A 14,570-nucleotide genomic window follows, 5' to 3' on the forward strand; every position below is an offset into this window, starting at 1 on the left:
CACCTGCTGGAGGCTCCGTCTCCCAGGAGAGCCCGCGATTCCCACTGGAACTGCCTTTCTTCCCATAAATCCCCACGGAGTGAGTGTCAGGACGTCAAAGCCCACGGCCTGGCCCTGGTTTACAGGTGTGGGAAAACTGAGGCTGAGACAGGATGGGATGGATTTGCCTGCTGGCAACTGGTGCCTCAGCCTCTGCCCCCTGAGAAAGCATCAAGTAACATCTTCCGGGGCCTCAGGACCTGCAGGAGACCCCATGGGCTTTCTCTACCCTGTGCCCACTTTCCCAGCCCCGCAGTACTGCCTGGGAGATTGACCCCTCAGCCAGAGGGCAAAGGGCATCAACCTGGCCAGGCCCGCGCTGACCCCACAAGCATGAGGTTGGGGGCAGAAGCCTCCTAGCCCAGCTCCCCCGGGGCCTGCTGCGAGGATGGAGGAGGGTTCAGTGCCACCAGAGTGCCCACCATGGACTAGGTCTGATGTACCCATGTCCCTGTTCAGTCCAGGGACAGCTCTGGTGCCCCACAGGGTGAATAAAGGGAGAAGCCACAGGAAACATTCCAGGGAGCCCTGCCCTGGCCCTCCCACTTCTCTGGAAAAGGATTCCCAGAATAGAGTCAGGGGAGGTAGGCATGGGCCCCAAGGTATCTTGTGTACCCTGGGGCCCTGCAGAGGGCGGGCTCATCACTCCACCCTCGCCCCACGTTCAACCCCCTGCAGTCCCCTGCCCACCATGCCCAGCAGTGGGGGCCAGGGCGCTGATGCAGGAAGCTGGCTGCGCTTCTGGGTGGGCCTCTCCGTAAGAAAGAAGGACACGGAGGCAGGGTAGAAACGACTGTGTATTCCCTGGTTACAAAGCGGGGCTGTGGCGGTCATCAGCGTGTCCGGCGGGTCAGCAGACCAGCAGGGCCTCGTCGTCACTGGCCTCCAACGTTGGGGAGCAGGGTGGCAGGGGGCTCCTGCAGACACCCAGTGGCTCTGGTGGGTGGGGGCCTAGGGTGCTGCCGGCAGTGGGGGCCGGGGGGTGAGGGCCCTGGGCCGAGCAGGACTCCCGAGGCATGTCCACAGGGGCTGGGTTGTCCACCAGAGGGTCCCTGCCGGCCTTTCTGTCCTTGTGCACTGGCCTGGCCTCTGGGTCCCGCAGGCCCGAGGGGGGCGGCACAGAAGGCCCCACCTCCGGTGCGTGGCTAGGGGCGCCGGGGGGCCCCTCCCCGGCTGCCCCTGCGCTGCCTGTGTCTGTTAGGGGTGCCGGGGGGTCTAGGCCAGCCCCCGGTGCCGGCTGGAGGAGCCCATCGCCCAGCACCGTCTGTGAGGTGCGCGCAGCCGTCAGCAGCGGGATCTGTCCGCGCGGTGCCCGCGGCCGGTGAAAGAGCCGGTTCCAGAGGCGGCCGAGGCGGCGGCGGGAGGGCCCGCGGCGGGAGGCGTGCCGGCGCATCTGTCGCCGCATGGCCGTGCGAAGGTTCTGTAGCACCGAGGCCTGGAGGGTGGGGCGGCGGCTGAGGGGGCAGAGGTCAGCACGACCCCCGAGGACCCAGAGACCAACTTGTCCCCTCCCCGGCCATGGCCTTCTATGTCACCCTGTCCAGGCCTCATCTCCCGCCTCCCTCGACCCCTGGACCAGCCTGGCCGCACGCTTTCCGACCTGGCCCCTCGGCCTCCCTGTCTCGGGTGTTTTCCGAGGTCTGGCCGGTGGGGTCTCACGCCCTCTGGCTCACCTGTGACGCACTGTAGACGGGAAAGTCCTCCACAGGTGGAATGAGGCCCTGTGCAATGAGCTGCCCATAGGACGGGGGCGCCTCTCGCCGCACAAACTCAGCCTCCAGGCGTGTCATCTGGGTCTCAAAGGCCCTGAAAGCAAGGGCAGAAGGGCAGCATGGCGGGGCTGTGGGGACCCCCCACTTCCCGCCTCCCACGGGGGCTCCACAGCAGGACGTGGGACCCCGTCCTTCCATCCAGACATCCCGAGGTGCCCAGACCTGAGAAGCCCCGTGTGGATGAGCCCCAGCTCACAAGCCCACAGCTGTGCGAACAGTGAGCCCAGGGCCTCACTCCAGAGACAGGAGGAAAGCAAGGCTCTGGCCCCGCCGCCCACCTGTACTCCTGCGTGCGCAGGGAGTAGAGCTTGAAGGCACAGCCCAGGGCAATGACGAGTAGCAGGCCGCAGACCAGGCTGCCGATGAGCGCGGCGGTGATGACCTTGCGGGGCACGGCCGCCAGGCAGCCGTGCTCGTCGCTGCCGTCCTGGCAGTCCTCCTGGCCGTCACAGCGCCACGTCTCGAAGATGCACAGGTTGGTGCCACAATGGAAGGTGCCCGGCTGGCAGGAGAAGCAGTTCTTCTCGTCGGCGCCATCAGGGCAGCTTTTCTGATTGTTGCAGCGGTCGGCCGGCGTGTAACAGAGGCCGCTGCCACCCTCACAGGGGTACTGGTCGGGGGGGCAGGCGGGGCAGCCCTGCTCGTCCCGGCCGCTGGCGCAGTGCCACCAGCCGTCGCAGCGCTGCGGCTCCGAGAAGCAGCCCTGCTCGCCCGTGTCGTCCACGTCGCCCTCGCGGCTGCTCCCGCACGGCTGCTCCCACGGAAGGCAATAGCCCTTCACCTGGTAGGTGGCGTTGAAGCCGTGGCCGGCGCTGCGGGCACGGGCGTGGTAGGCCACGGTGAGGCGGCCCTGGGCGGCCTCGAGGCTCACGGGCCGGTGGTTGCTGCGGTAGGAGAGCGTCTGCAGCAGGCGGTCCCCACGCTCGCCCAGGCCCTCGTACACCTGCACGTAGTCGTCGTAGCCCAGCCGCAGTTCCAGCTGCAGCAGCACACGCCGTGGGTCCTGTGTGTCCACCAGCCACGTGCAGTGAAGGTCCGAGGGCCCACGGGCCGCGCCGAACAGGTCTGGGGAGGCGAAGGAGCCATAGAAGCTGCCCAGGCGCCGGCCGCAGGCCAGGTCGGGGCAGCCAGCCTCGTCGGAGCCATCGCCGCAGTCCTGAGTGCCGTCGCAGCGCCGCTCGGCGGGCAGGCAGCGTGTGGAGCGTGCCCCGCTGCAGGGGAAGGTGCCCCCGGGGCACAGGCTGCCCGGCGGCTCGGAGGCAGGCGCCGAGCAATTGCCCTCATCAGAGCCGTCGCCGCACTCGTCCACGGTGTTGCACTGCCACGGGCCCGGCAAGCACTTGCCGTTGTCACAGCGGAACTCGTCAGCCTGGCAGGAAACCTGGCCCAGCTTCCCTGTGGGGTGAAGTGCGTAGCAGACACAGTCGGGGGCAAGCAGAGCTGCCCTCCAGCCTGGGGCCAGCAGCCGGCGTGTGGTGCCCCCATCCCAGCAGCGCCTCTGCAGGGTCCAGGGAGAGGCAGGATCCCGGGAGAAGGGCCCTGGACTCTCCATGGCCAACTGAGGGGCAGAGACCCTCCAAATGCCAGGGCAGGCCCAGGTCCTGACCCGAGCTGGGGGTAAGGGGTGAGCTCCCCACTCTGGCCAAGTCTATGAAGTGGGGTCAGTGACCTCGAGGGGCTCCAAGCCACCCTGAGGCAGCAACATGACCAGTCTCCGTCCCAACACTGGGCTCCAACTGACAGGTCTGCTGGGGGAGACCCTGCAGGGAGTGGGTCGATGGAGGGTGCCGCCCTGGCCCCCCAGGAGCCCATGTGCACACACTGAGGTGCCCCGCCCACCCTACCACCGGCATCACCTCGGATGTATGAGAGACGGAAGCCCTGGGCCTGGCCAGAACTGGAGGCGTCCGAGTGGAAGAAGATCCAAACGTGGTCCCGGGCAGAGATGAAGGCGGGGGGGATGGCGGAGCCACAGAGCCGGAAGGCCTCCTGGCGGGGCGGGGCCGCTGGGCCCAGCATGAGCCAGTCCAGGGAGCACTGGTGGGATTCCTCCACGTCAAAGTTGCGGAAGCTGCGGGGGGCGGAGAGGGCCGCCGACATGGGTGGGTGGCCAGGGGCCAGCAGGGAACGGTCATGCCTGAGCTCATGGCAAGGATGGTCAGCCCCACTGTCCCTCCTCTCCTCCGCTCCCGGCTGCTCAGTGGGCCCTCCAGGGGTCTGAAGGTGGCTCCGTGAAGAATCAGGACAGTGTGGACAGCCTGGGTCACGTCAGCCCCAGTGCAGCCTCTCCACCCTCGGTCAGCACACACACACACACGCACACGCACACGCACACACGCACACGCACACACACACACGGCACCCCAACCCAAGGCCGAAGTGGAGTGGGAGGCAGGAGCCCCATCGTAGGCAATTCCCTCCACTTACACTCTCCCCTGAAGGACAAGGCCCAAGGGTTCAGATCCCCACCATGCTGGCTCTGCTGGGACAGACCCTGCACAGATCCCAGGCTTGTACACTGAGGGGACCCGTGCGCACCGGGCTGGCCTAGGCTGGGGCTGGGGCACAGCTCAGCACCTGGGGAGAAACACTGGCCCTGGAGCCCCTGGCCCAGGCTGCGGGATAAACAGCGCCATGGAGTTCTCTAGAGGGGGCCAGGAAGGATGGAGTCTTTGAAGAGACTCCCAGAGGCCACAGGGAAACGGGCACAGACCCTGACAGTGCCCATCACATCCCTGTGCCTCGGAGCGACTGGGGGCTTCCGGGCTTTGCATTTAGGAGAGTAACTCCCCACGATCTCCCCAGTCCAAGGGTCCAGCCTCAATTCCGCCATCTGATCACCTCATCCCGTTTCCCTCTGCATGTCCCCGCAGCTCAAGCGCCTGGGCTCCTGCCTGGTCCCCGTTCCTGCCGAGACCACCCCAAGGCCCCTGGGGAAAACGTGCTCTGGGCTCAGTGCCAGCCTGGCCTCAAGCCACCCCTGCAGGACAGACGGGACACCTCTGCCACCTCACAGTCCCAGGGCTCCCCTCCCTGGCAGGCCTGAGGTGACGGACAGCCCCACAAGCCCATGAGAGAGGCTCAGGGCAGGACGAGGCCCAGGTCTGGGCAGCCAGCACCAGAGGCCCACAGTCACGCTCACATGCACCCACATGCATACAACTCATACACGTGCACGTGTAGACTCACACACGTACTTGCACACGTACACATCTGCTCACTCGTGCCCACCACACGTGCTCACACATGCACACACACCTGTCCTTTATACCTGCTCAGGTGGGGCTCACGCACATACACAAGCACACGTGAGTGCTCACACGTGTGCACACGCATCTGGTCACTGGCTTGCCACATGCACACTCACGTTCAGTGTGTGTAGGCCCACATCGGTTCCCTCTGGCACACCCGGGGCCCCCATACCTGATGGTGATCATGTCCCCACGGTCACCCTGGATGTACCAGCTGCAGTTGGTACCCGGTGGGTAGTTGAGGGGCCAGGCTGGGCTGTAGATGACACCGCGTCGTTCCGTGTGCTGCTCCAGCTTCCCGCTGCAGGCGGCTGTCAGGAGAGGAGGCTGAGAGGTGCTAGCCTCACCTTTGGGTGGGAGGGGGTAGTGAGGGAGGGCGACACTTGAGCCCCCCATGGCTTGAGCACAGGCCTTCCCCGGGGTGGGATCAAGGCCAGCCAAGGTGATCACGGCCAAGAGGAAGGCCACAACTGGAGACTTCATGGAAGTGGTGTGTATGGCGTGGGCCAAGGAGGGCCCACCTTGTGCCCCAGAGCCTAGGTCTTATCCCTCATCCCCGGCAGGGCTGGGAGCGAGCCCACCAACTCCCCTTGGTGCCTCAGTGGAGAATCTTGCAGCCCTAGGCAGAGGCAGACCCACTATGTTTCCCTGCCTGTTCCCCTCCTCCCGCCCTGGGGCTGACTACAGGCCTCAGCCCGGGAGGGAAGGGGCTGTGCTCACCCAACACATATTTACTGAAGACCTACTATATGGCAAGCACAAGCGGTAGGCATGCTCGTAAGACAGGCAAAAGCCTGGCTCTGTGGAGCTCACAGGCTGGGGAAGGAGCAGACAGGCTCTGCAGATACCCTCGGTAAAGTGAAGATTATAAAACAGGCCTGAAAGGAGGACCCGATGTCCCAAGGTGGCTGGAAGTGCAGGCTGGGTCTGATGGCACCTTGTGTGGCATCTGGGTTCTATCCTGAGCATAAGTGGGAAGCCACCGGGGTGGATGTTGTAACCAGATGAGGAAACCGAGGCTCAGAGAGGGTAAGTGAGCTGCCCATGGCCACACAGCAGGTAAGTCAGGGCCCACCCTGGTCCTCTAACGGGCTCGGCCTCTCACTGCCAGCCTCGAGCCGACGCACTGATGAAGTGTCTACCGTACACTGTGTCAGGGACGAGCTCAGGGCATCACGCCAGCCAGCACGGGTGACGAGTGCCTCTGTGCCCTGCCCCACCGGCCTCACTTTACCCACATCATTACACGTGCCCTCTGCTTCCCAGCTGAGCCCACCCAGCCTAAAGGCGGCAAACCCTGCCCTGGTGTGCCCTGGCCTTCCCAGGACCCGGAAGGCCCTGCACTTGGCTGCGCCCACCCCTCACAGCCCCTCAGTCATACTTCTTCATCTGATCTTCATGACAGTCGGCAGCACAGGTGGGGCCCGTTATACAGATGGAGAAACTGAGGCTGGGGGAGACAAATGATGACGCTTTTCCCGAGCCCAGCAATACCACCTCCTCTCTCCCACTGCCTGGTCCCTTCCACCGTTGCCCTGGAAGTAGGGTCTCTCTGCTAGCTCTCAACAAGACTCTGAAACCCCAAAGGGCTCAGGTACAGAAGGGAGAGTGAAAGCCCTCCAGACACCTCCCACAATCTTAGGAGGGTACGCGCGGAGGTCCGGGTGATCCAACACTGTGACTAGCAGGGAGTTAGCCCCCGGCAATGGCTCACAGGAGCATCAGGGGACTAGAAGAGAAACACCCACCCTGACCCTAAAGCGAGGCTGACCACGCTCAGGTCACCGTCAGAGCGACAGCCGTGGGTCGGCGAGGTACGAGCCAGGGTTCTCCGCTTGGCACTCAGTGTGGCCTGGGAGGCCAGCCTCCCTGGGCCTCAGATTTCTCACAGCCCAGGAGGGTAAGGACTAAACAAACGGAGGGGCGGCCAGGGGCCTGAGCAACATGTTCCCTCTGACGGGTGAGGCCGCCGGCTTTATGGGCCTCACAGAGATGCTGGGTGCTGACCTGGGGACACCCTGGGAGGTGTGAGGTTATGACACCCAGAAGAGGCTTCTCCTCTTACAGGGTGCTGGGTGGGAGGTTCCCAGGCAGGGCTGGGAGCACATCTTCCCCCCACAGGGAGTCTCTAAAGCAGAGGTTACCCCTGGAGTTGGAGGCTCCACCAGCCAGTGTGGGAGTCACCCCCTGTCCCCTCCGCCCCCAGGACAAGGCCTGAGGCAAAGCGATACCTACCCTGGCCCAGACGCTTCCCCTATGGGATGCAGCACTCATGGAGGCCAGGTTTCCCACACTGGCCAGGGAAAGCCAGGCCCGCAAGGACCTGTGTCTGGCCCTTCTTTCACGAGTAGGGAAGCCTGTCTCTCCAACCACCAGCCTAGTCAGGAGCAGATGACTGGACAGCTGCCAGCCCAGCTCTGCCCCTCAGCAAAGCCCCTGACAACACATCCCCCAAACAGCCTCACCCCTGAGTGCGCCCTGGCTGCCCCAGAAATTCCCACGTCGGGGGCAGCAGTGTCACTCAGTCACTGTTTATTCTTCTCCAAAGGGGGCCACGGAGGCCATGATTTCTGCAGCCGTCGGCCTGGCCCATGCAAAGTGACCATGGGGCAGGAGGGAGGCCAGAGTCCGTGCAGGGCCCCAGAATGGACGCTGCCTGGCCATGGGCCTGGAGGGCATCCTCAGGTCAGACCACCGGCCCCAGGCTTTCTAGTTTCTGTGACGGCAGGCCTCACCCGCATTCCACCACCACCCCAGGACCCAAGCACAGGCAGGGGAAAGAGCCTCGTGAATCCAGTCCTGGGGGCCACACTGCCAGATACACGGCTGCACCCTAGGCCCCAGCTTGTCCGTCCGTGAAATGGAGTCCGTGGGTGCTGCTTGTCTCAGGGTGGCTGGGAGATCTGGGGAAGCGGCAGTCTCTAGGCAGACATGCGTGCGCTGGGTTGAGTAGGGGGGATGCCCATGGGAGGTGAGGGTAGTGATGGGGTGTGTGATGATGGGCGGGCAGCAAGGGGAGCTGGGAGATACCGATGCAGGGTGGAGGGCCTTGGCGGGTGTTTAGGGGCAGTCAGAGAGGTCTGTCTGAGCTTAACTGGAGGTGACCTATGTTCACTCGGGCAGAAGGTTGCTCGGCCCTCGGGTTGAGGTGGCCCGCTCAAGGGGGCAAGGGATGACTGAGCACTGTTAGACCAGTGTCCTTCTTTCCTGGTCCAGAGAGACGTCAAATACTCCTGAGAGGGTACAAGCAAGGCCTGAGGACGCGCAGAGTACAGATCTGGTTTCCAGAGGCCATCGTCACTTCGGACACCCTGCTGGTGTAACCAATGACAGGGAGCTGGGAGCCCCACCAAAGCACTTGGGCGCAGCTGCCAGGTGAGGGGAGAACAGCCTGAAGACCCTGCCCAGGCTCACCACCCCGCCGGGTCACAGTGGCCACAAGGCGGAGCCCAGAGTCTGGGGTGCGGGAGGTGGGTGGCCCGACCCAGTTAGTGCCTGACAACCTGGGGCAGGACGGGGTCGGAGAGGCAAAAACCTGTGAGGTTCCCGGGCAGCCCAGCTGGGCCCTGCGGGGGGGTCTGAGCCCAGCGAGGGCTGGGAAAGGGCAGGCCAGACAGTGATGATCTGGCCTCCTCACAGAAGGAATCGCAGGGAAAGCCTGAAAACTGCAGCGGCATGAAGCTTTGGGTGGAGGGAAGCACCTCTGGCGGCACGAACCGGTCTCCACTTCCCTCAGCAATGCTAGAGGGTCAGCGATGGGCTCCAGGACAGTCCCAGCCCCAGACCACCACCTGGGGCCACACAGGACACCGGGGGGCGCCACGCACAGGCAAGCTGGACCCTGCTGGCGGCCACACACGAGGGTGGACCTGGATGGCTGTCTTTCCCGGCTCTAGGCGTGGACCTTGTCCCTGGAGCATTTCTTTTCTAAACGTCTAGCCTCGTGCCCACCCGCTACACCAGCAGGAGGGCCGGCCTGGGTTCACATTTATAAGACCTGACGCCCTCACGTGCCCTTTCCCCATGCCCACTCTCTACCATAGCCACAGACACCTGACCCAGGTGAGGTCAGTCAGTCTTCTCCTGGAAGTTGGGGTGGAGAGACTGGGTGGTCAGCTGTGGGGGCCAGGACGCCAGGCAGGGCCGAGGCTGGCTCAGTGCTGGGCCAGCAGAGTCAGCAGAGGAGACCAGGCTGCCGGAAGCAGGAGCTGGTGGGCGGGGAGAAGGGGGCTGAGGGTGCGTCTCAGAGACGGGCCCGTGAGAGCAGCCTCTGTGGACCCTGAGCCTCCCCCTCCCAGGGACCGCAGCCAGCAGAGAGCCCTCTCCGAGCCGGCCTCAGTGGGTTTCTGCTGCAAGCCGGGCCCTGAGCAGAACTAGAAATCCCGGGTACCTCCTGCCCCACGATGCAGCTCAGCACACAGCGAACAAGTCCGCGGCCCCCAGACTCCAGCTCCCAAGGCCCTTCAGCTGTCTCACAGCGGGACCAAGGGCCACAGGGGCCTGGGCCTATGCATTCGCCAACCCCTGGCAGCCCCCTCAGCAAAGGACAAATGCTCCTGATGGCCTCAGCCTCCCTGCCGCTCCTGGCAGCCTCTGCTGTGCTCGGCACGAGGCCCAAGCACAAAGACGGCTAGTGGATGGACGGACCCACGCGGACAGGCAGGAGGCAGCCGTGGACTTCTAACCGTGTTTTCTTAGACTCCATATGTCTATCTGGCATCCACTAACCACAGGGCCAAACTATCAGCCAAAGTGTTTACCTCGCTCCTGCAAACCAGTTTGCCTGAAACTGGTCTTCCCTGGGCAGACTGGCTGATCCGAGGCTGAATCTCCTCACTGCCTTCTTATCTAACTCACACACCAAGCCAATATTTCATCCCAGGGTCAGGTACCAGGCACCGAGAGACCACCCCCATAGCCCAGAGCCCTCGGGAATTATTCAAATTAGCCAGTCCTAAGCTAGTCCCCTGCCCTGCCCTGCCCTGCCTTTCCCGCTGAAACGCCAATCAAGCCTCTGGCCTAGGCCTTCCCCTCACTCCTATGTCTGCCTTGACCAAACCTGGTATTTCCCCTGTGACCCTATGTGGCATGGCATGTGCTCTCCTCACAAGACACATAAGTAATAAATCTCTCCATCAATGGCTTTGGTCTCTCGGTGTTGTCACTCAGCCGTATCTTTATCAACTAACTCCCAGGTATAATTTTAAGGCAGGCAGGCATCTCATGGCGCCCCATGGCCCTCTGGGAACCCTACAGCCTACAGGAAGCACAACCCGTCGACTGTGTGGGCTGTGACAGTTTCCTAGCGGTATTAGGCCACCATGTGCCAACGCTGTGCTGAGCATCTTACCTCATTTGCCCATTTAACCCTAATAAGCAGGCTTTGGGGTAGGGCCTGTTATTGCACCCATTTTACAGAACAGGAAACTGAGACTCAGAGAGGTGTAAGTTTGCCCAATGCCAAACAGCTCCTTTGTGATGCAGAAAAGATTCCCAGGGATTGAGGTAGAAAAAGGCCAGGTGACCTCAGGGGTGGAGCCAGGATCCTGAAGGCTGGTACTCAGAGGTCACTAAGCCAGGAGGGCAGGGAGGAAGGGAGGAAGGGGAGAAGCATCTTACTCACCTAAGGCAGGAACGGCGCTGCTGAGCCGCCCGGTGAGAACAATGTTCACTGCGGGAGACACAGAGAGAGTTCAGTGGATTGGGGGAGGTGGGTGGCTCTTGGGGCTCAAGCACCTGGGGCACAGGTCAACACAGCCCAAACTCCAGACTGGTTCTCTTCATCTCTCAGGGTAAGGCCCAGAGTGCTGCCACAGAGACTTGTGCTCCCACCCCAGTCCTGCTGGGATGGGCAGAAGCGAGAACGTCGGGGATCTCAGAACCCACCTGAACACCCACAGCGGAAGAGAGCAGGGTGCAAGCCTGACTGCACCAGACAGCTCCTGCCACTCGCCACACTTGGGAATTCTAAGTTACTTGGGAGGGGGTGTGTTTCTGTTTCCTCTCAGGCTTGGGAACCATGGGCCTGGACCATCCTTCAGAGAGAGGCCCTTGCTCAACCTGGGCAGGGGCCCTGCTTGTCAAGGGCGCTCCTACCACCCTGTAGGGCTTTCTCCCTCTGAGGGGCCTCTCCAGCCAGGGAGGGAGGGAAACAGTTCTGATTACACCCATTTTACAGGCACTCACAGCTAACAGGGTTCAAGGTCCTCCTCACTGTGCCATGCTGACCTTGAGAAGAGAGGCAAAGAATTTGCCTGCCACCTACCCCTTCAAGTACCCACCACCATGGGATTTGCCCTTTGCTTTCATCTACTGCTTTCCCTCAGGGGTGATGGGAACGGAAGATATGGGCAAACTCAACTTCCAGGGGTTCGGGGTGCCTCCTTCCGCAACATCAAGGATGTCAAGGGAAGCAGAGAGCATCTCTGCAGGGGTCAGCCCCCATCTGGTGAGGAAGCAGGGCCAGCTGCCCCCTAGCAGGACACCCAGGCTCTGCTGGGCAGAGCCTATGCCCCATCTGGGCAGGGAGGGCCTTGGGAAGGCCGGAGGGTCTGCCCCTTGCCTTGCTCCCCGGGGAAGCCCAGCACCCAGCAGCACGTGACCACTGTCAGATTGGAGAGTGGGCACTCTGGGGGCCGTGGCCTTTACTGAGACCCGCTCACACAGCTAAGGCAGGGGCCTTCCCCCAGCTCCTGGGTTCTTGGGGGTAGAGGAGGGTGCCACCTAAAATGAACAGGCTTCTTTTTTACTGTCATTTCACTGGCTTCAACCAACCTATTGGGGTTACAGAGCCTTCACTAATGACACCATAGGGTGTCCCCTAATGACCCGGGACTTAGATAATGGCCTCCCTCCTTCATCATGGTAAATAAAGGAGCCATGTGGCTTGAGGATTTAACTCCTTCCTTCCCCGCTCCCCCACACAAGGCCCTGGAAAGGTGGACAGAAAAACTCTGGTAGGGCTGGAGGGGTGCCAGGCCTGGATGGGTCCCTCGGCCCTCCCCAGACACACCACCTGGGCTGATGAAGCCTGCACCGCTGGGTCTGTGAAGCCACAAAGGGAAAACAGGAGTCATTCTAGCAGCTGCCTCCTGCCCGGCATCCTGATCCCGGCTCCGGCTAGCTCCCGCCCCCAACCCACTCTGGGCAGGAAATAGTTCCTTGTTGAGGGGGCCACCGGCCCCGGCCCGGCTGGCTTCGCCTTTGTCCGCAGCTCCGGAGGCCCCCGACCCCCCGTCGCCACCAGGCTAAGCACGGGCAGAAAGCCACTGCCTGCCAACCCCAGACGCCTGCACAGCGGGCCGCCCTGCGCACCGCTCACCCGGGCTCCCGGACGCTCTTCCGAGCCGGGCGGGAGCCGGGGCTCCGCGGCCGGAGGCGCCCTCCCAGGCCTACGACCCCTGCAGGCCGGGGTCCTGGGAGCCGCAGTCTCCGCGGCCTCCGGCGGGAGCTCTCGCAGTGCCCGCTCCGGGAACTCCAGCCGCAACCGGGGAAGAGGGGCGCCCCGGGTGCGACCAGGGAGAGGTGTGGAGCTACAGAGGCAGGGGACAAACCCCGGCGTGCCCGCGCGGCCCACTCACCCAGGCAGACGACGGCGAGCTGCGCCCGGGCGCCCGGCGCCGCATCCGGCCCCGCGGCTGCCCGCTTCTCCATGCCGGGGCCGGGCGGCCGCCCGTGGACGCCGCCTCCTGACCCGCGCCTGCGGCTTCGGCTCGGGCTCGGGCTCGGGCTCCCGCGGCGGCTGCGGCCCGGGTGCGGGCGGCGGCTCCGGCGGCGACTTTGTGAGGCGGCGGTGTAGGCCCGCAGCGCGTGCGGGGCCACATCGGCCGCGGCGTCACGGGCCCCGCGGGGGCTCAGCGGCGGCCGCCAGGGAGGACCCCTGCCCGCCGCTGCCCCCGCGCCCCGGGAGCCGCCCCGCGGCCGGCCTGTGCCCGGGGGCCCCCGGCGTGCCCATGCCCCGCGGCGCGCAGCCCGCCCGGCCCTGCCGCCCCCTGGCCACCCTGCGCTGCTCCCAGCCCGCCCGGCCGGTGCGGCCGGTGGAGCGTCAGCGGGTCTGTGGGTCCTGCCGCCCGGCCCCTCGCCCGCCTGAGCCCGGAGGCCGCGCCGCGCCAGCCACGTGACGCGCCCGCCGAGCCGCAGTGGCGCTGGCAGGACGGTTGCTGGCTGCTGGGGCGGGCCGGGGGTTGCGCGCCCCGCCTCGGGTGCTGGACAGCTCCGCGCAGGCGGCCCCCGGCCAGTGCGTGCCCTCCGGCCCCTGAGTCTGGGTCTCCAAGCCGCCCTCCTCGCCGCCCAAGATTCGATCCCTCCCGGAGCCGGCAGTGATGGGAGGGGAGGGAAGGGATAATGGGTAGAGGGTGGCAGAGAAAGGGGCTAGCGGGGCTGATTAGGGGCTGAGGGAAGGACGGCGCGTGGTGGCGCAGGACTAAGAAGGCCTGTCTTCCGCGTGAGGTTCTTGCCACTCCGACCTGCCCCCCTCATTTGCTACAACCCAAGTAGCCCTGCCACATCCCTGAGATGAATCGCTCTGCGCAGAGCGAGGCCTGTGAGGGACATTGGTGACCACTCTAAGAGGCCCTGAGCCCACCCAGTCATCCCGACAAGCGCTGGGAAATGGAGAGGAGGCCTGTTTTCCAGGCTTGGGGCCCCGTCTGGGAGAGTTCTGGGCCCAGTAGAAGCAGAAACCGGGGAAACGGTTTGAGGAGGCCATATAGGATTAAGCAGGGCCAACCCTCCTTCCGAGACTGATGTGAAACCAGAGGTCCCCAAAGGTTCCCTCCCTGGCGTGGGAGGCTTGGCATAGCCTGTCCCGCCTGCCCTGATGGAGGCTCAGGACCTCTCTCCCCCTTGATTTCCTCTGTCTAGGAAAGAAGGTAGAGAGACACTGATGTTATATTAGTGAACACTGTAGACAGAGTAACTCAACTAACTCATTTTCACTGTGCAGGCCAACTGGATTTTTTTTTTTTTTTTTAAGAATCTTACAACAGTTTATTTCGGTTTTCCTTCCCATTCCCAACTGGATTTTAATTTTTTAAAATTTGGGGGGAAAAAAACTACTTTTAGGTTTTTTCTCTTTCCTTGTTCTCTCTCTTCTAATTCTTCTGGTGATTTTTCCAAAGCAGACTTCTTCTTGGGAGATGTATTAAAGGGTTTAAAAATCAAATAATGGGATAAATGACTCATTTATGGTAAAGAGCATTAGCCTGCTGTAATTTGGTTTCAGAATTTCCTCAGGCTGCTGACTGCCCTGCAATGGGCGTTTTATGCTCAGCAAAAATGTTCAGCAGAAGTTGGGACACTGACAGTGAAGGTCTGCAGTTTTGTTTCCATTTGAAGATGCTTTCTACTTCAGTGTATGTTTTGCAAGCTCTATAAGGAATCCAGGGTTGAGGCCAATGCCCTGGGAGTCCTAGTGGAGCCTGCAGCAAAAAGAAAAATGTGAACCCCTATATACACTTACCAAACTATCAGATATCAAATATCTTGAACCAAGCGGGAAAACGTGGCT

At 63.1% G+C, this 14,570-nt stretch overlaps 1 protein-coding gene across 1 annotated transcript; it reads right to left on the bottom strand.

The window, feature by feature from the left end:
- Positions 1-889: 889 nt before the first annotated feature.
- On the bottom strand, positions 890-12,715 carry LRP3 (LDL receptor related protein 3). Its single transcript, XM_065898995.1, has 7 exons — positions 12,643-12,715; positions 10,686-10,733; positions 5,235-5,373; positions 3,668-3,882; positions 2,090-3,206; positions 1,713-1,845; positions 890-1,474 (listed from the first exon to the last, which is right to left on the bottom strand). The coding sequence occupies exons 1-7, from the start codon at positions 12,713-12,715 to the stop codon at positions 890-892; spliced, it is 2,310 nt and encodes a 769-aa protein (XP_065755067.1).
- Positions 12,716-14,570: the final 1,855 nt, after the last annotated feature.

Source organism: Phocoena phocoena, chromosome 20 (genome assembly GCF_963924675.1).
Source record: "Phocoena phocoena chromosome 20, mPhoPho1.1, whole genome shotgun sequence".
Taxonomy (NCBI): domain Eukaryota; kingdom Metazoa; phylum Chordata; class Mammalia; order Artiodactyla; family Phocoenidae; genus Phocoena; species Phocoena phocoena.

Bases quoted from the DNA above. Each gene is read 5' to 3' on its own strand.
- LRP3 (XM_065898995.1), bottom strand. From the start codon at position 12,715: ATGGAGAAGCGGGCAGCCGCGGGGCCGGATGCGGCGCCGGGCGCCCGG. The intron at 10,734-12,642 runs GTGAGTGGGCCG...TGTCTCCCGCAG, and splicing joins GCTCGCCGTCGTCTGCCTGG to TGAACATTGTTCTCACCGGG. The intron at 5,374-10,685 runs GTGAGTAAGATG...CTCTCCTGACAG, and splicing joins CAGCGCCGTTCCTGCCTTAG to CCGCCTGCAGCGGGAAGCTG.